The sequence below is a fragment of the Chiloscyllium punctatum genome, chromosome 5 (assembly GCF_047496795.1).
Source record: "Chiloscyllium punctatum isolate Juve2018m chromosome 5, sChiPun1.3, whole genome shotgun sequence".
NCBI classification, from domain to species: Eukaryota; Metazoa; Chordata; class Chondrichthyes; order Orectolobiformes; family Hemiscylliidae; genus Chiloscyllium; species Chiloscyllium punctatum.
The window spans coordinates 107,602,579-107,625,184 of NC_092743.1; the positions used below are offsets into that span (position 1 = coordinate 107,602,579).

The following is a 22,606-nucleotide window of genomic DNA, read 5'->3' on the forward strand; positions in this document are numbered from 1 at the left end:
CAATACTGCCATTCACAAACTCTCAATGTTCCAATGCTGCTAGAAAAATGCAAAAGTTTCTTGCCTTTTTCTCTAATGACCTTTTCCTTTCTCTTTTTCCCAGATATATCATGCGGGACAAGCCTTCCGTTTGGGACGCTACCCAATCCACTGGCACCTTATGGGAGACCTGAGATATAAGTCATATGTGCGAGGCTGTGCGATACACCAAACATTTAACAGGGCCGTGACTATCCATGGTACACACCACCTCCTGGTGGAGGGCAACGTGGCCTACAACATCATGGGAGGAGCGTTCTTCATTGAGGATGGCATTGAACAAGGCAATGTGCTGCAGTACAACCTGGCAGTCATGGTGCGGCAAAGCACCAGCCTACTGAATGATGACCTCACCCCTGCAGCATTCTGGGTGACCAATCCCTCGAACACGATCAGACATAACGCTGCTGCAGGGGGTACACACTTTGGCTTCTGGTACCGTCTCCTGGAGCACCCTGATGGACCTTCCTACACACCTGATGTCTGCCCACGCAACCTACCCCTCGGTCAGTTCTTAAACAACACTGTGCATTCCCAGGGCTGGTACGGACTGTGGATTTTTGAAGCTTATCACCCACAGAAAGGGGGTCAGTGCAACTCCCTGATCGCAGAACCAGCCAGATTTGATTCACTGATCTCATGGAACTGTCAGAGAGGGGCAGAGTGGGTGGGAGGTGGTGCTCTCCAATTCCATAACTTTGTGATGGTCAACAATGAGAAGGCTGGCATAGATATCAAAAGCATCAAGCGTTCCTATGTAAATGAATGGGGAGAGGCCATGGGGGCAATGATCAAGAATGTGACAATTGTAGGTTATGCTGAGGAACTTGATTTTAACAGCATCAATTGCACCAGCAAAGGCCTTGCTCTGCCACTTTCTGAAGGATTGACAGTGTCAACAGTAAGGTTCGTAAACTTTGACCAGCCAAACTGCATTGCCATGGACCTGACTAAGGGGAAACGGGTTATCAGCATACAAGGTGACAGTTGGAACGTGAGATTCAGTGGCATTCAGTATTTTAGCACAACCAACAAGGGCGCCTTCTCCCATGAGAACGATGTTGTCCTCCATGATCTGGATGGATCTCTCTCAGGTGAGCTTAAGAGATTTGGGAGAGGGAGGGAGACCAGCTTATGCTCATGCTGGACTATGGCCTGATTGTAAACCCTCTGGGTCCTGTTTGTCGATTTTCCCCCATTGATTCTCAGGGGAGTGGAGGGTGGCAGGAGGTAACATAACACATTCTTATATTAGTCCCTTTATTCCAATGGTGACATTAGAAAGAGGCAGCACTGGTGAAATTATGTCAGATTTACACTAGAGAAACAGGATATTTAACCATTCTGACCCATAGTGGTGTTTCTAATGCTCTTGAGTCTCTTCCCATTCCTATACATCTCGCCCTAGCAGCATATCCATCTAATGCTCTTTCCCTGGAGTTTAAATGTTGTGTAAATATATTATTCACCTCAACCACTTTCTGTCTAACAAATTACACATTTTCACGGCTCAATGGAAAAGAAGGTTTCTTCTAAATTCCCCATTAGATTCATTAATCACTGTCTCATATTTATGACCTTTACTTCTAGCCTCAGCCATGAGTAGAAAAATATTTACTACAGCTAGCCTATCAAGTACATGAATAGGAAGGGTTTGGAGGGGATATGGCCAGGAGCAGGGCAATGGGACTAGTTTAGTTTGCAATTGTGTTCGGCATGGACTGTAGGACTAAAGGCTCTCTTTCCGTGCTGTGTGACTCTATGACCTTAAGGATTTCTACCACCCCATGGCTTTCTGTTTTCTTGATGAAATGTCCTCAACTTCACTCATTAGCATAAGTCCCTGTTCATAGAATCCCTATAATGTTAACAGAGGCCATTTGACACATCGAGTCAGCACTAACCCTCTAAGAGCAATCCACCCAGACCCATTTACTGGTGGCACGGTGGCTCTGTGGTTAGAATTGCTGCCTCATAGTGCCAGGATTCCCATATTCAATTCCAGCCTTGGATGATTGTGTGGAGTTTGCACATTCTCCCCGTGTCTGCGTGGCTTTCCTTCGGGTGCTCTGGTTTCCTCCCACCGTCCAAAGATGTGCAAGTTAGGTGAATTGGCCCTGCTAAGTTGCCCGTAGTGTTCAGCGGTGTATCAGATAGGTACATTAGTCATGGGAAATGTAGGGTTACAGGGTAAAGGGATGGACCTAGGTGGGACATTCTTCAGAGGGCCGGTGTGAACTTGTTGGGCCAACTGGCCTGTTTCCACACCGTAGGTGTTCTATGTTCTATCTCCCCGTTTGCTGTTACCCCCCACATTCAGCATGGCCAATCCACCTAATCTGCACATCTTTGGTCTGTGGGAGGAAATGGAACACACATGCCAACCCATGCAGACACAAGAAGTGTCTGCTAGAATCAAATGCAGGTTCCTAGGTTGAGCCTGCTAACCAAACTACATAATTGGTATTGAAATAATTGTATCAATGTGCAAAATGTCAGAGGGTGGATTATGGTAGAGTGCTGTACTGTGAGAGGGACAATGATCAGGGAGTGCAGCACTGTCAGAGGGTTGTTACTGAGGGAGTGCTAAAGGTGTCTTTTGTCCAGTGAGACTTTGAAATACCCCAGTCCATTGTTTGTTCAGATTCCAATGGCAGGTCTGGAGAAAATGCAGGAATTCTCTTCTCCAACAATTGGGCCTCAACTGACAATTTAAAACAAAATGATTTATTTCATCATGTTGATTGTGGGATCTTACTGTATTCCATTGAAAGGTTTCATATACACAACAATAACTAGACTCCAGAGTCATTCGTCTGGTGTGATCTGCAGGTGAGGTGATGAATGTGTTAGATCCACGTGTCTCTTCATTTTTAGCTTTAAGAGAGCATTCTGGGACATTATCTGTGAATGGTACTCCAACACAATCTGCAACCTCAAGATCTGGCAAATCCCTCACTTTACCATTATTACCAAGACAAGGAGTCACCTCTGATTCAATGAAGAGTGCAGGAGGGCATATCAGGAGTGTCACCAGACACGTTTAAAAATAAGATGTCAACCTGATGAAACCAAAATACCTTTTCTGCACACCAAATATGATAAGCTGCAAATGATCGACAAATCAAAGCTGTTCCACATCCTATGGATCTGATCATAGCTCTGCAGTCCTGTGTATCCAGTTGTGAATGATGGTAAACAATTAAACAACTATCTGGAGGAGTGATCTTACAAATATGCCCCATTCTCAATGACAGATGAGTCACGCTCATCAGTGCAAAAGATTTGGCTGAAGCATTTGCAACTATCTTCAGCCAGCCGTGCCAAGTGAATGATCCATTTCATTCTCCTCTGCAGATCCACAATATTAGAGACACCAGTCTTCAATCAAGTCTGTTTATTCCATGTGATATTAAGATGCATGTTCCCTCTAACCTTTTGCTGTGGAATTTACTGCACTCTTAGCCAAACTGTACCAGTTCAGCTACAACACAGGTATCTACCCAACAGTGTTGGCCTGTACACAAAAAGAGGACAAATCCAACCTGGCTAATTACTGTTCCTTCAGTCTACACTCAGCCATCAGTAAATGCCATGAAGCAGTTCTGAAGAAGTTTCATACTAGAGTCAACATTAACTCTGTTCCTTTCTCCACAGATGCTACCAGACCTGCTGAGTTTCTCAAATAGTTCCTGTTTTTATTTCAGATTTTCCCCCTTGCTTTTATTTGAATGCTCTCAAGCAACACATGCTCAGCCATAGGCTCTTCACTGACACTGAGTGGGTGATCTGCCAAGACCACAGCTCCTGACCTCATTACAGCCTTAATTCAAAAATAGGCCAAAGAGCTGAATCCCAGAGATGAGGTAAAAGTGACTGCTCTTGACAAGTCATCATTTGACCATGTGTGTTCATAGAGTCATAGAGATATACAGCACTGAAACAGTGCCTACTGTCCAACTCATTCATACTGACCAGATATCCTAAACTAATCTGGTCCCATTTGCAAGCACTTGGCCTATATCCCTATAAACCCTTCTTATACATGGGCCCACCCAGATGCCTTTTAAATGTTGTGATTGGACTAGACTCCACCACTTTCTCTGGCTTCTTAACCTTTTCGTCATACTTTGCTTTTTTCTCAAAAATAATCCAGCCTTCTGACCGGTCACAAACCTTTGTGCAACTCCATGCTTTTTCTTACATTTTGATACTACCTTTCACTATCTTGCATTGAATGATGATTAGTAGCTGCTCATATATTATCATAAAATCATAGAATCACTACAGTGTGGAAACAGGCCATTTGGCCTAACAAATCCACACCAACCCTCTGAACAGTAACCCACTCAGACCCACTCCCCTACTCTATTACTTTACATTTCTCCTAACCAATGCACCTAGCGTATTATACATCCCTGAACATTATGGGCAATTTAGCATGGTCAATTCACCTAACCTGCACATCTTTGGACTGTGGGAGGAAACCAGAGCACCCAGAGGAAGACCACGCAAACACGGGGAGAATGTGCAAACTCCACACATCAGTCACCCGAGGCTGGAATCTGAGAGTTGTTGTCACTTTATTGTTTTGGAACTAGAGCAGCAAAATTATGCCGAAAGAATTTGGCAGAAAATGTGAAATGTGCCATGTCTGAATCTTTTATATAGTTTAACCACAAATAGGTTTCTGATCAAAAATTATTGAGGGTGAAATTTTTCTCTTTGCCATTCAAAAGAATTCCAAGCTTCTGTCTTGCTCCTGCAGCCATAGTGTAAATGTATGCCTGGTCTAAGAACAGTTTCTGGTCAATATTAACCCCCTCCCAAGATGTTAATTATGCAGAATTCAGCACTGGTAATGCCATTGAGCATCAAGGAGTAATTATGATTTTTTTTGTCGGAGATGGTCTTTGTCTGACACTTGCATGATGTGAATGTTACTTTCCACTTATCAACCCAAGTCTGGATGCTGTCCAGATTAGATTCCCTACAGAATGGAAACCGACCATTCGGCCCAACAAGCCCACACTGATCCTCTGAAGAGTAACCCACTCCCCTACATTTACACCTGACTGATGCACCTAACACAATGGGCAATTTAGCATGGCCATTTCACCTGACATGCACATCTTTGGACTGTGGGAGGAAACCGGAGCACTCAGAGGAAACCCATGCAGACACAAGGAGAACATGCAAACTCCACACAGACAGTCGCCCAAGACAGGAATTGAACCCGGGTCCCTGGCGCTGTGAGGCAGCAGTGCTAACCACTGAGCCACCATGCCGCATTTGGATATCTCTAGGCTCGCAAATGGTGCTGAACATTTTGCAATCGAAGTATGTCCACCTCTGACCTTAACAGGAAAGAAGATCATTGATGAATCAACTGAAGATGGTCAGGCCTAGGACACTCCCCGGAAGAACTCCTGCAGTAACGTTCCACAACTGAGATGACGAGCATCCAACAACTGGGCAGCATGGTGACTTGGTGGTTAGCACTGGTGCCTTACAGCACCAGGGTTCAATACCCCCCTCAGGAGACTGTGCACACTCTGCACAAGCATTCTCCAGCATATGTGTGGGTTTCCTCCCACAGTCTAAGGATGTGCAGATTAGGTGGATTGTCCATGCTAAATTGCCATAGTGGTCAGGGATGTATAGGTTTGGTGAATTCACCATGCGAAATTCAGGGTTACAGTGGTTGGGGGATTTGGGTGGGTAGGACTGGATAGGGTGCTCTTTAGTGGATCAGTGTGGACTCAATGGACCGAATGGCCTGCTTCCACGCTGTAGAGGTTATATAATTCCTCAACTATCTTCTTGTGCACTCAGTAAGACACTAAACAATCACTGATGTGAGAGATGTCAGTGAAAAAGCACTTTAATGCTAATCTTGAATATTGTGATTGAAATTAGTCAGCTAGACCTGGATGACAAAATGAATATCCATTTAAGTGCTGCTTACTGACTTTCCAATGATTACCAAATTAAAGTTACTACACAACTGAGAGAAAACAAAACGCTCATGACCTCCTTTGAATACTTTCATTGCCTAGGCCAGCTATTGTCCATATCTAATTGTCCCCGAGAAGGTGTTGGTGAGCTTGAATCACTGCAGTTTGTGTGGTGTAGATGCACCCACTGTTAAGCAATTCCAGGACTATGATCATGCAAAATGAATGGAGCAAATATATAAGTCAGGATAATAAGCAGTTTGAAATTCAACTTATAGTTGATAATGTGCCCATGAATCTGCTGCCCTTGCCCTTCTCGATGTTGAGGTTAAGAAACCCTCACAAAACTAAAGTCAGTGGGAAACAGGAGAAAACTCTCTGCTTTCTGTAGTTAATAAAGAAGATCATTGTCAATGCTAGCCATCAATCACATCTATGCAGGAGTTCCTCAGGATAGTGTCCTGGGCCTAACTATCTTCAGCTGCTTCATCAATGACCTTCCCTCCAACATAAGGGCAAAACTGGGGACATTAACTGATGATTGTACAATGTTCAGCACCATCCATTACTCCTCAGGTATTGAAGCAATCTATGTCCAAAATACAGCAAGATCCAGACAGTAACTAAGTTTGGGCTGACAACTAACATTTGTGCCAAACAGGTATCGGGCAATGACCATCTCCAATGCGATAAGCTAACCGTCATTTCTTGACATTCACTGTTGTTGCCATCACTGAATCCTCATTATCAACGTCCCGAGGGTTACCATTGATTAGAAGTTGACTGGGCGAGCCATATAAATACAGTGATGACAAAAGCAGATTAGAGGCTAGGAATCCTATAGTAAGTAACTCACCTCCTGATTCACTAAAACCTGTCCACCATCTACAAGGCACAAGTCAGGTGTGTGATGAAATACACCCCTCTTGCCTGAAGCAGTGTGGCTTCTACAACACTCAAACTTAACACCATCCAGCTAGTGACATTCACATCTTGTGTATGAATAAGAAGAACCTAAACAAGCTGATAAAGAAAGTCCTGTATTTCTTTATTACTTTTCTCAATTTCAGAGCAATCCAGAGAGCTTATGGCCAGCAGCACCCTCCTGGTACATAGTCACTGTTGTAATGTAGGAAACACACCAGCCAAATTAAAATAACTAAGTGACAATGACTAAATTAATCAGTTTTTTTTCTTGTTTGCTGTGGGATAAATTTTGGCCAGGAAACCAGGGTTAATTCCCTGCTTTTCCTTCAAATAGTTGCTACAGAATAATTAATTTCTTCCTGAGGGGTATACTAATTGTTTGATGATTTGTGCAAATACTGTGCAGTGCTTTTCAGCCTGAATTGTTTTCTGCTCTAAGGAGAAAGTGAGGACTGCAGATGCTCTACAGTCAGACTTGATAAAACGTGACATTGGAAAAAACACAGCAGGTCGGGCACCATCCGAGGAGCAAGAGAGTCAACATTTCAGGCAAAACTCTTCTTTCAGATTGGGGATGGGGAAGGGGGCTGAGATATAAATAGGGGGAGAGGAGGTGGAGCTAAGGGAAAGGTAGTTGGGTTGGTTATAGGTGGGCAAAGATAGAAAGTTATGTTGATACATTGGGGGGAAGTGTGGAGCAGATAGGAGGGAAGGAAGTTGGACAGGTAGGTCAGGTCAAGAGGGCGGATCTAAGTCACAGAATTGGATCTGGGATGGAGTTAGGCTAGTGTTGTTGGGAGACTTAGAAACTGGTGAATTCAATGTTCATGCTGTGTGATTGTAGGGTCCCAAGGCTGAAGATAAGGTGTTTATTCTCCAGTTTGTGGGTGGCCTCGTATCGGTGGTGGAGGAGGCCCAGATTGGATATGTCCTCGGAGGAGTGGGAGGGCACATTAACCAACCCCACCTTCCTGTGACCATCCACTTCAAACCACCACCCCCCCCACACTATCCTGAGGACATATGCATTCCTCCTCCACCGCCTCCACAAGGCCATCCGCAAAGTGAAGGAGGAACAACTCATCTTCAACCCAGGAGCCTACAACCACATGGAATAAATATTGAATTCACCAGTTTCCAGGCCTCCCCCCTACCCCATTCCAGACCCAACCTGCTGACTCAGATCCGCCCTGTTGACCTGACCTGCCTGTCCATCTTCCTTTCCACCTATCTGCTCCACACTTTCCACCGACCTATCACCATCACCTCCTACCTTCGCCTACCTATTACCATCCCGCCTACCTTTCCCCTTGCCCCCCCGTCCTTTATCTCTCAGCCCACTTCCCCCTCCCAGCCTGAAGAAGGGTTATGCCTGAAACATTGACGGTCTTGCTGCTCAGATGCTGCCTGACCGGCTGTGGTTTTTCTAGCACCACACATCACTTCTGCTCTTCGGAGAAATATAGAAAGAGGACCTTCATGCAACCGTTAAATTAGCACAGACTATATCTGACTAATGTGTAATCCAACTCTCTTTCACAGGTACCCCTGGTAACAAGGTGCTTCCGTACAGCTCACTTTTGGATCCGGCTCGATGTCACCCATCAGCAGAGTGGAGCCATATGTACCCCGGTGTTGTGTGTGATGCCACCGTTACCATCCATCGCTTGGCTTTGTCTCAGCCTTCACCACTTGCATTGAGAGAGAAGGAACTCATCCTATCAAATTCTCACGGTGTGTACTTGTTCTGCTCTTGGTCTCTCCAGGTAGAAATCACTAGGTCACCTTGGCCTGTTGCAGCTGACCATTAGAATTACTCCAGTTGATAGTAGGTCACAGCAGGAGACACCAGGGCAGCTGATCAAAAGCTCAGTTGAAGAGGTTGATTTTCAGGAGCATCTTAAAGGATGAGAAAACAAAGGAGAGAAGGAGGACATTGAAATGTTTATGCTCAAAGTACTTGAAGGTATGCCTATCAGAATCATGGAAATTTGGGATGAAGGAGAATGCAGAGCTCAGCTGATTGTAGGGTTAGAGGTAATGATTGGCAGGGACAAGGCAATGGAGGGATTTTAATGTGTGGGTAAGAATGTTAGCTGGTCTTATCCCCTATGGTAGTTCACATTGTTCATTGCAGTGTATAATCATGTTCCCTAACAAGTTCAAAGATACTTTATAATTCATGTTGGTGCATAGACTTCTCACAAATTGTTCCTAATGTACAATTGCATTTTAAAACGCTGTGTTAGTTTTCCAACAATAATATACTCAGCTGAAACCTTGGCATGTTTAGTCAGGCTAAAGACATTGAGTAAAAACATAGAACAGAAAGGTTGTAAGATCTGGTGGAGGCAAGGGGAATGCAGGAAGAGGAGACGACATGATATAGACTTAGTGTGTAATAGGGAACTTGGTTTACATGGTAAATTAGTGTTCATTCTTCTACATTTTTCTCAGCCTCTCATTATTAATTGGAAACACTGGTTCATACCAGAAATAGAAGGAAACCTGGAGACAACAGTGAGAGTTTGGAGAATTGAGGTGGGTAGGAGAAGGATAGTAGTGAGACTGAGGATTCAGTGCATTTCAAAGAATATTGAAATGTGACGCAGTGGCGAAGGGGGTCAGCAAAGGATTGGTTGATGAGCATGTATATTCACTTATCTACACTAGAGCATTTCACCCAGGGTCACTATCATGTTAATTGACATAAGAATGTAAGCAAATGCACGACAGATACATTAATTCAAATTTGTTCATCGAACACAATGGGGATACCAAGCTCACTGATTTATTCCAGCCTTTTGTTTTTCTGAGAACCCACTGTGATCCACAGTAACTACACCTACAGAAAATGTCAGTGGCTTGAAGAGCTCTGGCTCAGAGTTCACAAACTGGAAGCTAAGATACAGTCACCGCAGAATATCAGAGAGGGATTAGTTCTGAATGGGATTGTCTGATCTGTTCCCTGATCAGGGGCAAGAGAGGTGCGATTGCATGAAGCAGGGATGAAAATTAAGAAGGTCAAAATGGAGATACCTCATTTTTTGCAATTGTCCAACAGGATTCAGGTTCCTGCAACTGCACAGTTTAGAGCGAGGGCTACAGGCCTCACTTTTAACCATGAAGCTGCAGGAACCTGGTTCCTGTTGGACAATTGCACATGGTGAGGTACTGATAGCACTTTGATATGAGGAGTTGTTCAACTGTGACAAATAAATAGCAATGTGGTGATAATTAGGGACAGTATAGTCAAAAACACAATTCTCTGTAGCAGAGACTAAGAGTCCAAAAGGGTCAGTTCCAGTGCCAGGATTCTGGACATTTGTTCAGAGCTTGAGAGAAATTTGCAGTTGGAGTGGGAGGATCCGGTTGTCAGGATTCAGGTGTCCAGATGATGAAGATAAGACTAGAGAGGTAGTGAAGTGCTGGCACAATATCAGGGAAACTGGGAATAGTACCATTAGGACAGTCTTTCTTTGAACTGTGGTATGGATCAGTCCTAAAAGCAGAGTGGTAGAGAAGATTTAACTAAACAGTCAGGTAAAGATCACTTGAAAGTATATGTGCTAAAGAGAGAGGACAAGGCCGTAGAGCAGGATTCCAACACAGTAAATGATAACCAGAATGTGATGTGACAGGACAGATTGAATAAACTTAATAATGTTCCAGAGGATAAGGCTGGAGTTTCAATCTTTGTAAAAAGTCAGAATTAAAGGTACTGTATCAGAATGCTCACAACATTCGTAACAAGCAGAAGAAATATATATTCATGACCTGATAGCCACTCAGACTAATCTGAATTTTGTTACAACCAGATTAGAAGAGTGAATAGGTTCCCCTCCTTTCAATGTCCTTGGTTTTGTTTAAAAATCTTTTCAATATAGATTTACGTTCATTTTACAACAAGGCTATACCTTTCTCCAATTAAAATGTCATTAACTATTTTTTACTGCAACCAATTAAGAGTCAATAACAGTCCTTTGAGTGTCCTTGTGTCATTATATTTCAAACCAGATCAAGATTGGTTAGTTGGTTTCCTGGAGATGGTCAGCAGTAGTGAGTATTAGAGCAATTTTTTAAGCTTTCAATTCCCTGATTCTTCTTCCCAGTCAGTGCTTAAAGTGTCACAACCTTCTGAAGAGAACTCTTCTCACTCTGTAATCAAGTCGTGTTTTATAATTCCACTTCCTACTGGTCAGCTGCAGAGTTCTTTGAAAAACAAGTTGGTCATTTAATTGAAATCTGCTGAAATTATTGTGTCCATGTGGTGTCATTGCTAACTTGTGAAAACTCTAATTTTACTATAAATTAAATAGGTGCTGGCCTTTTTGCACCTTCATGGGGCTTGTCTATCTAATTTCATTGCCTATGGGGAAAGTGTTAATTTCACTTCATGTTGTGTTTAATGTAATGCATATTGGCTTCTAAAATCTGGCCAACTTGTATAGATCAGGTAAATAATATTTCCATCCACAAATGTGCTAAATATTAAATCAGCTGATAGAATTTATATCATCCTGACAATATTTAAGGCTCTTTGACATTTAGAAGGACAGGAAGTTAGGAACAATGGTGGTTTGTGAATTAATAATGGCATTGGTACAGTAGTAAGAGATAAAGTTAAATCAGTTTGGGTAAAGAATAAGCAAAGATAAAGAGTCACTTTTGGGAAAACTTTATTACCTCAAAAAAAGGTATTGCAATAATTGGGTGAGTCTAATCTTAGAATGGATGAATCAGATTGACAAATGAGATCATTTTATCGGGTGCGAAACATTCCGCAAGTAGGTGGCCTGTCTCCCCAATATAGAACCCGATGTGGTCTCCTCTATATTGGGGGGACAGGTCAACTACTTGCGGAATGTTTCAGAGAACACCTCTGGGACACCCAGACCAACCAACCCAACCACCCCGTGGCTCAACACTTCAACTTCCCCTCCCATTCCACCAAGGACAGGCAGGTCCTTGGACTCCTCCATCGCCAGACCATAGCAACACGATGGCTGGAGGAAGAGCGCCTCATCTTCCGCCTAGGAACCCTCCAACCACAAGGGATGAACTCAGATTTCTCCAGTTTCCTCATTTCCCCTCCCCCCACCTTGTCTCAGTCCCAACCCTCGAACTCAGCACTGCCTTCCTAACCTGCAATCTTCTTCCTGACCTCTCCGCCCCCCACCCCCACTCACCTTATCACCCTCACCTTAACCTCCCTCCACCTATCACATTTCCAACACCCCTCCTTACCTTTTATCTTAGCCTGCTTGGCACACTTTCCTTATTCCTGAAGAAGGGCCCATGCCCGAAACGTCGATTCTCCTGCTCCTTGAATGCTGCCTAACCTGCTGCACTTTTCCAGCAACACATTTTCAGCTAAGTAGGACCTAAACTGACTCGAGTTTAAAAATGGAGAGATAATGTGATTGAATCATATAATGTCTTGAAGGGATTGGACACATATGAAGCTGAGAGCATTTTTCCTTTTGTGGGAGCTGACAATAAGAGGTCTCAGTTTAAAAATCAGGATATCCATTTAAATAGGACGAATCTTTTTCTTTCAGTGGGTAGACTCAGACATTCTATTCAGAGGGTAGAATGTCTTTACAATTCTCTTCCCCAGTGAGCAGTGAAGTCTGCATTATTATATATATTTAAGGTTGACGTAGAAACATTTTTGATTATCAAAGGAGTTGAAGATGATTGGTATAGAGAGGAAAGTGGAGTTGAGGTCATGATCAGATCAGCCATGATATTATCAAATGGCCAAGCAGATTTGAAGGGCTGAATGATCAACTCCAAATTCGTTGTGTTTAAAGAAGCTATTAAAACAAAACAAAGAAACATATTTGGGTATATATAATGATATTGACTAATGTGTTTCTTTCTAAATGTATTATTTGTTTACAGTTTTATCAAAGACATATGTTTCAGTTACTACTTTTCCCTTAAAGTAAAAGCTGTAGAGTTTTAAAAACCAAAGTAATGGGGAGTTGAGAGATCTGAAGTAAAAGCAGAAAGTGCTGGAGCAAGACAGGAAGCATCCGAGGAGCTGCTTTGGAAGAAGTCATGTCAGACTCACAATGTTAATTCTTTTTTCACTCTCCACACATTCTGCTGATCCTGTTACATTTGTTCAATACTTTCAGCTTTTATTCTAGTGTTTCATCAACATATTTTGGCAAACAACTGATTATGTTGAAAATCCCTATTATAAAACTTCCATAGGCAAGCACCCTGTCAACTGTTAACAAGTATTGATCACACAAAGTAAGATTTGTAAACAGGAAGATTTTAAGATCTTTATTAATATGTGTGTATTCAAACTATGTCATATAAACTGATTAGAAAATTAGAATGGAATAACCTGTTCACTCTGGACTGATCAAATGTGGACCTCTATTATATGTTTAATTCAAATGAATGAGGTTGCTGACTTTCTTTCTGTTCTCTGATGTGTTGATGTAGGAAACAGTGTCATCCGATATAGGTCCATGCATAACATAAAACTCTGTGGTTGGGTGGCTCTTATTCCAAACAATGAGATCTTAAACTTGCACTTCAAGGATATCAACTATATCACCAATATCTCTTACAAAGCCACATTCCATCACTTCAAGGTATTTATGAATCTTATTTAAAGGAGAGTGTAATAATGGGTTAAATGTTGTTGCATTACTTACTCGAAGACATTGCTCATGTATTCTGCAAACTCACAACAATTCCTGTCCTTACTTTCAGATCAATCCATGTCCTCACACTCTCCCTTTCTTAGAAGTCTCCTCCATCTTCACAACTCTTCAACACCCACAATGCTCTAGTTTTGAATCTTGTACATATTCCAGTTCCATCGCACCATCACTGGTGGCCTTTAGCTTCCTGTACTTAATGATCTGAAATTCCCACCATGAATTTGGCATTTTGATCAAGTGTTTGGTAGCCTGCCCTAATATTGCTGCTTCAATGCTAGATGTGAGTTGAGACTCTATTTTTAGCACTCTTGCCTATGGATCTGTAAATAAAGAATTTACTGCTCCAAAGACTTGGGTTCTGTTGCCATAGTCAGAACCAAGGAGTCTTTGGTCTCTGTTAAATACTGGTTTATTAATGCAGGACCATGTGGCCCACAAAGTGAAAATATTGCCAATGCACACTGAGCAAATTTGACCACCCAGCACATTCCAGCAACCCCAATGAAACAAATTATTTTAACGATGATGACTGAAGTCAGCAATTGGGGATCCTGGGTGAACAATCAACAAGGGCAAGCAGTACCATAGGTGTGCTTCCTTGTCCACTGGTAATGAGGAGCCTCCTCACTGACCCAGCAAACATTGATGGGGTTTTTGTTGTAGATTCAATTACCTTTATTAGCCCTGTAGGCTTTTGCAATTTCTTTGTTGGTGGAGAGAAGCCAATAAGGGTCCCAACTTGGTGCCATGAAATTATTCTTTTGGTTTATCCTAAGTGCTTCATTGCATGTTTTTAAAACAAGCATTTTTCATGAATCTGGGACCTATTTAATAAGTGTCACATTTAAATGTATAAATGAAGAGCTGGGGCTCTTAATATAGGTCTGTAGTTGAACAGAAGAGTGGTGGAGAATGGTTGAATAAGTTTTGTGGAAATGTTCAGGTTCCAACCAAGAGTTTTAAAAGTCCCTGATCCATAGGAGAGGAGAAGAATGAAGGCAGGGAGAAGAATGAAGGAAGGAGGATCAGCAGGAGGAGAGGAAGAAGAGAAAAAGAAAGGAGAGTTGGGGGAATACAAGAGACGTGAATACAGGAGAAAGGAGACAAGAGGTGAGGGAAAGAGTGCGATGTATGCAAGGTAAGGTGAAGAGGAGAGAGAAGGACAAGATGAAGAGAAGCAAGGCAAGGGGAAAGAATATGGAAGAGAGGAGAGAAACATAGTAGAGCTGCAAGGGAGAAGAGAGAGACACAGAGGAACAGGGAAGTGAGCAGTTCTCAGGTTTGAAAGCTTTGAAAAGAACTTTCATTTTACAGTTTGAGGTAATTGGTAATGTTCTGTTTCATTTTTAGGACAATGATTCAATTGTAATATCCCATAAATTCATCCATCAACCAGACTATTTCAAGATCATGAATCCAGTTCGGAATAATTCACTCCACCCTCTCAGTTGGGCCAGCAACCAAAATGGCGATTGGTACTTCGACCAGGAGAATTTGACCCTATATTATCTGAGTAAGGTTATGAACATTGACTGCACTTTACAAGCAAACTCACTGGCTGTCAAGAACCTTGTCATGGGTGTGGGGGAACTGATATTTTCGTGATGGGGGAGGGGATTTTGGTGAGTTTGTGGTGACTTTGGAACCTGGAGTTAGGGGAACATGAAACTCCCAGGGGTAAATAGACTATATTAGGAGGATTTCAGGCCATGCCAGGAATATTAGTCCAGCTATTCCAATGGTCAGAGAGTTATTGAAGCTGCATAGTTTGGAGTTGTGTGCTTGGACCATGCAGAATTCCAAATGCAGCTGACTCCATCAGAACCAGCTGTGAAATATAGCGACTCCCTCTGTTTGGACCTCTCTAAAAGAGTCTGATAACACTGAAGAATTTACAAGGCTCTGATTCTGTTTAGCTTTGGAAAAGTTAGGAAAACTAAAGCCTCCCTTACTCACCATTAACCTTAGAATTGCACTTCCTTCAACCCCTTACATTCTGTGGACGCATTGCAATTACACCCTTAACAGAACAGTAGCCTCACTTAACTCCTAATGAACCCAATACCCCCTTCCCTCTACCCAACCCCCAGCCACCTAACCCCACCCTTCCAACTTTGGATCTATTGTTTCCCCCATTTGTGCAAAGCCTCCTAGCCCTGAGACCACTGAATCGCCAGACCCAAGACCTTGCCCATTGGCCTTTGCTCCACTCATCCCGACCCAAGATCCAGCCACCACTAAGATTCTCCCTCACCCCTTTATTGCAGCTTGACCCCCACACCCCAACAGTACCCCTTTTACCCTTGACCTACTCATTTATTTACCTGGCATATTATTTGGCTGGCATCCCTATACCCTATCCACATAGCACCCTAACCAACTGGCATCCTAAATCCACATTTTCCTTACATACTGACCTTTTCACAGTGTCTGGCTGTGTTTCTGGATGTTTAAATCAGAGAACACAGCTCACTGTAAACTAGAGTTTCTGACCACCATCAGAATATTTGGGTCAGTGTCTTGGAAATGTCTTTTCCTCATCTATTTAAAAGAGACAATTTGCTTGCAAAAGCTAAATTGTTTTAAATAATGTTCCCATTTTCTGATAATGGGAATATTTTCCAAAAGGAACATTACGCTTTGTTCCTTATTCTGGATTTACATTTGTGCTGTGTAAACACATGGTACCCACACAGTACCTGGGGAAGTTCAGTACTTGTACAGCTGTCCACATTCAAATCCACTTAAAATACTCAAAGGAGAGATCACAATTCCAGAATTATGTTTCAAAACTTTCTACTTTGAAAGTCACAAGAAATGCCATTTGCTTTGTCTTAGTCTGTCTGTTGTTCCCTTTATATTGCTGCAGAGTGGCATGTTGTTCAAATATTACCAGTTCCTGATATCATTCAATAACATTTCAGTTTCAGGAAGGGGAGTTTCAGAGCGACACAGCTTTCAGTCAAACCTCGACCCAACAATGGTTGACATCGATGTTCAGTTTCGAGTATTCCGCTGCTTTTACAAGAACTGTGAGCCACCTTCCAGAGACTCAGAGATCAATGCCTCTAATTATGTGTAAGACATTACATGGGGTAAAACTACTGAGGATAGAGGGGAGATGATTAATATTCAAACAAATCTCTCAACTGATTGTTGCAATTGATTCACAGAACCTTAGAGCACATGTAACCATTGTGCTGGCTTTCTTCAAGAGCTATCTCATTAATCCCACTCTTTTGGTTCTTCCTGCAAACAGTTCCCCTTTTTTAATATTAATCAAATTCTCAGTTAAAAACTACTACTGAATTTGCTTTCCCCACCCTTTCAAATAACATGTTCCAAATCATAGCCATAGAATGTGTGAAAACTTTTTCATTTCCCATCTGTTTAACAATTGCTTCCTTGACTTCAAAACTTTAAATACTTTATGCATCTAATTTCATTTATTTTACATTTGATCAACAATTAGAGACAGGAGCCTTTGTCATTCTCAAAAACGTTTTTTTTCCAGAACTTGGTCAAACTCATCGTTCTGGGAATCAAGGCCAGAATCCAATAACACCGTTCCCACTGAAGGTAGCAGCGTGATGATCGAACAAGGTACAGTCAAAACCAATCAGTTCCCTAATCACAGGGTACAATCCCTAACCCATAAATCACAAAAAACAAGCATACAAATTCACTGAGTGATAGGGAACGCAAATGGAATGTTGTTTTTTTATTTTTAAAGAAATAGATTTTATAGATAGGAGGTTTCACTAAAACTACAAGGCACCAGTCAGACCACAAGCTGGAATACAGTGAACAGCTTTCGTCCTCTTATCTCAGGATAAACATACTGGCATTGGAGGCAATCTGAGAAAGTTCACTAGTTGATCCTGGGTGCGTAGGGATTTTTTGATGAGGAGAGGTTTAATAGGTTGGGCTGTACTCAATGGAATTCAGAAAAATGTGAGGAGACCTTATTGAAATATATATGAGAATCTTAGGGATGGCTTAACAGGGTGATGTGGAAAGATGGTTTCCCTGTGGGAGTCTATAAGACCAGAGGATATAATGTCAGAGAAAGGGATCACTCATTTAAGACTGAGAGGGGGAGGAACCTCTTCTCTTAAAGATAGTGAATCTGTGGAATTCTTTACAGTGGAGTTCGTAGAGCCTAGGTCATTAAGTATATTCAAGGCTAAAATAGACAGATAAAGAAAATTACAACACAGGAACAGGCTCTTCACCCTTCCAAGCCTCCAAGATGTTTAGTCAATAAGGGAATCAACATTTATGGGGAAAAATCAGGAAGGTGGAGTTGAGTATTATCATTGCAGTCATGATCTCAGTGAATGGTAAGCAGATTCAATGACCCACTTCTTCTGCTATGCTATAAGGTCTAAACCAATGTCCCCAGTCCCAGAGTGCACTCTTTAAACCATAAAAGTTCAGAAACATAGAAACTAAGAGCATAAATAGGCTGTTCAATCTATCAAGCCTACTAACATGATCATGCCATATGCCAAGTCTCGTCCAAAACTCCCATGACTTTAGCTTCTAGACATTTATCCGTTTCTTTTATAAATACACTTGGTGACTTTGCTGCACAGTCTTCTGTGGTTGGGAATTCCATCTGTTCACCACACTCAGTGAAGAAATTTCTCCTATCTCAGTCTAAAATGGCCTACCACACATCCTAACACTATAACCCTTTGTTCTGGATCATCCAGCCAGGAGAGACATCATCCCTGCATCCAGTCTGTTCTGTCCTGACAGAATTTTATGTATTTCAGTTAGATCCCCTCTCAATCTTCTAAACTCCAGTAAATGCAGGAACACTCAACCTGCTTTCTCCGCATACAACAAAGCAATGACCTTAATTCCAGAGAACACTCCCAATCCAATTTTCCTCCTCCTAAATTACAGTGCTTCAAGTAATTTCCCTAAATCCAATGTTCATTCCCTAGAACAATGTTGTTAATCCCAGAATACACTCCCAAAATCAATTTCCCTCATCCTAGACTACACTAGGAAGTAGAAATCTGAACCTGAAATGATTTAGAGTTATATTAAGTGATGCCATTGAGAGTTTATTGCTGGTCAGATGAGAAGACAAATAAACAAAAGAGCTGCACATAAAACACTTTGGGACAATTGTCAGAGAATTGCTGTGGCCAAATGTACATGCTGTGTCAGGAAAGATATTCAATTTGAATAATTTTTGCAAATTATTTACAAATCTCATCAGATGAAATGGCACTGCTATCAAGACTCTCCTAATGACCAATAGAAAGGTCTGAATTTCTATAATGCCTTTCCTGACCTCAGTCAATAAAGTGCAACCACTCACGTTGCACATCCTAAACTCCAACAAACAGCAACATGATAATAGCCAGGCATTCCATTTTATTATTTTGTTTAAAGCATAGCTATTGACCAAGATACCAGGGACAACTCTGCTGCTCTTCAAATTGAATATGTTATGATGACCTAAGGGAGCAAACAAGCCTTCCATTTCATATCTTCTCCAAAAACATCCACTCAGACAGTGAAGCACCTGTCAATGAAGCACTGGGAGTATTGTTCTGCATTATATGCTTATGTCTCTGGAGTGGACTGAATCTCTGGTTGTCTGTGTGTGTGTATGCATGTGTATCCATTGGCCCATGCCATATAAATGAAGATGTAAACGGCGATATATTCCAGTGAGTGCAGAACAAACCAACACTGACCATTCCTGGCAAACATTCTCCCCATTCAGTCAGAACAACTATCTCCACTTCACACCAGAGTGTGACAGTGCCATTCCAAAATGCTGCAGTTTAGTAAGGAATGTTTTCTTGTTGTACCAATTACTGACATGATCTCCTACAGCACGTGAGCTCATGGTGTCCTCACTTGCATTTGGGTCAGGGTAAAGGCAGCAGTCTGAGTTTTGCGGAGTTTTGACAACAAGCAAAAGGTTGGCAAATTAAATACTAATTAGTCATGTTTTAATAAATTATTCCTGCAGGAATGTGGATAGTGGTGGATAGCCCAATTCCTCCACTCTATAATCTTACCATCCTTGGTACCTTAGAAATTAGGGATGACAACTTAAAGTCAGTTAATCGTTCATCGTCCTACACAAGAATCGTCCTGAATGCAACATACATTTCAATTCAGGTAAATTGCTATTACTGTTAAAACTTTACATTTGATTCAGGGCAGTTATCAAAGTTTGAAGACAGACCTGGCTAAAGTGAACTGGCATATTAACTTAAAGGAGAAGCTAATGGAGATGTAGTAATAGACATTGAAAGACATATTTCATGACACTCAAGAATGGAAAGAAAATGTCTATTGGAAGGTTGTATCCACAGATAACTAAGGAAGTTTTAAAAAATCAAATTTAAAAGAAAAATTATATAGTTCTGTGGAAATTTGTACTAATTTGAAAGTTTGGATGGCATATATAAAACAGTGAAGAATGACTTTTAAAAATTAGGTGGAATTACAATATGGGAGAAAGCAGGCCAGAATATTAAGAACAGATAATAAGAGATCTTGAAGGTATTTAAATCGGAAAAGAGCTAACTGAAGGGAACTTTAGACAGTGAGATTAGAAAATAAGGAAATAGCGGGTGAATTGAACAAATATTTTCCATCTGTGTTTCCTGGACAGGATACAGTTAGTATAACAGAAATAATTACAAATCGAGATGTGGAGAGGAGAGGGGAGTTAAACCAATCCCCAGGGAAAGGGGACTGATAAAAATATTAACAATCTCAGGAATTAATGGATTCATCCAGGGGTTTTTAAATTATTGCAATAAAACTCTCAGAACCAATCAAGCTGGCCAGCTTTCATCATTTGAGAGCAACTTCTGTATTTATTGTCATGCTGTGAATACTCTTGAAGACCCCAGTCTGGTAGAAAAACATCCAAGGGTGCAATTTTGTTTAACACATTCAGGAAAGATGTATTCACAAACCTGATTATATGTAGGAGGCATGTAACTGGTGGAAAAGGCATCTTTCTCCAAGTTCTAGTGACTGCAAACCTCTTCACTAACTTGGCTTCTTTATAACCAAACCATTTCTTTGCAAAATTGCTACATGTTATTTCCCTAAGTTTCTACTTGTAAGCCATTGGTCATCTCTTTTACAATTTTTGTTTCTCTGATTTTCGGGAAAAATTATAATTCCAAATAGTTACAAAATCTATTAACTGTTTAAGGGACAGAATTTTTAAATCCTCAAAAGGAACTCCCCTAATTCTCCTCAGAACATGTTGGCATCAGATGTAAACATCTCTCTACTGCAACAGTGTAAACTCAAGAAAGCCTTTTGCAGATTTTTATAGTGACAATTTGCCTAGTATAATGTTTTCATTTCATCTGTGGGTTCAATTTGTGTACTCGAGGTTCAAGTTTGTTATGCCTAGATCCAGGTAAAGTTCCCTAAATGGATGGATACTCCAAATTGTCATGTGCCTGGTTGAAGAGGGATGAACCTCCTCCCCTTCTTTCTTCTCCCAACCGCTCAGTTGGTCATAGCCACGTTGTTTACAAAGGATGCCCCTCTCTTATAGATATCTTTCTCCTAGACCAAATGAAATTATATTTAAATGAACCAGGCTTTCTTGAGTTAACAAGTATGTTTATTAATTACTGTGCACAAGAAGAAATAATAATGATACACATATACACACAGATTACAAGTAAGAAGTCTGTCCAAATATAAAAGGTAGATGGGAGATGTTGTGGCCATTACAGTGCATGTTCATGTTGATGTTGGTAATGGTGGTGTTAATGTTAGTAGTTGAGGAATATCAGAGAGTACTCCAGTCCCTGACTGGAAACAAGGACTCAGGCAAATGGCAGGATTCAGGCAAATGGCAGACTTTATTTCAAACAGAAATGGGTTAATGCAGGGAGAGGGCTAAAAGATCTTGCCCAATCTGGCCTCAGTGTGCAAACACAATTATTTGCCTTAATCTTTGGCTTAGATCAGAAGAAAGATCAATGACAGACTCTGATTTTGACAGTAAAATATAGCATTTTTATACATGTTGTGTTACAATAATCATATACAACGTAGTCACTATGTCCTTCCCTCTTACTCTGTTTACCCAATCCTAAGAGACACCTAATCAATGATGGGCATTCCTATGGACAGCTCCAGGTTCCCATAATCTTATAGTGTCTACCAGACTCTATGCCTTGGATTCTTCCTATGCATCCTATTCATTTGCCCTCCAAAATTACTGGCTATTCTCCTACAGATCTATCTAAGGCTTGTTTATCTCTAAGGACAGCTTAAAATTCTATTATTCACTGTCCTAATTATATATGTAATAATATAAAAGACAGTCTTAACTACTTGCTATAAGATTTCTCATATTGATTTCTGTTATAAAATTAATTATAACGTGTAAAGTTATACAACTATTTCTACTGTTTGTACTTTGTATTTGTAATTGTGAACAATCTGTTTTGTTGAGGGTGTTTCTTGAGACTAATTAACTTTCATACTTGTATTTTAATTTTTTTCTCTGATGCTTGTATTATGCGTTGGTTATGAGTATCTATCTTTTATGTTGAAAACTACTTCTATAATTATCTGAAGGATCTTTAACTAGAACCTACTTCTTAATATTGTGAGTAGCTTCAAAGAAACAACTATTTACTACGAAATAACTTTAGTTGTTATCTTTGCAGCTGCTTTAGGAGTCAATCTGGCTAGTTTCTGGGCCAAGACTCACACCTGGTGCTATTCATTTACTGGAACAATCATCCTTTCACTAATGAGGCTGGGATCAATCACTTCTCCAGCCACACTCTCTTCTCAAAACTGTCTCGAATGGTTTCTTGTAGGGCCCCCATGCTGACCTTGTAGTAGTGCTGTTCAAAGGTACCATTATGTTTCACTGTGTAAGTAGGCTGTTTATTTTTGCTTATTTTTCATTGGCCATTTTGGGTTAGGAGGCATGGGCCATTTTGGTGTAACGAGATATGGGCCATC

The 22,606-nt window shown here is 41.2% G+C and overlaps 1 protein-coding gene across 1 annotated transcript in view; it reads left to right on the forward strand.

Annotated features, from left to right (window-relative positions):
* The window catches only part of LOC140476805 (fibrocystin-L-like), a 261,275-nt gene that overhangs the window by 157,348 nt on the left and 81,321 nt on the right, over nucleotides 1-22,606 (forward strand). The window contains 7 exon segments of the mRNA XM_072569599.1: nucleotides 104-1,133; nucleotides 8,466-8,657; nucleotides 13,389-13,540; nucleotides 14,963-15,125; nucleotides 16,537-16,690; nucleotides 17,127-17,215; nucleotides 19,614-19,765. Coding sequence (XP_072425700.1) covers nucleotides 104-1,133; nucleotides 8,466-8,657; nucleotides 13,389-13,540; nucleotides 14,963-15,125; nucleotides 16,537-16,690; nucleotides 17,127-17,215; nucleotides 19,614-19,765 — 1,932 coding nt within the window.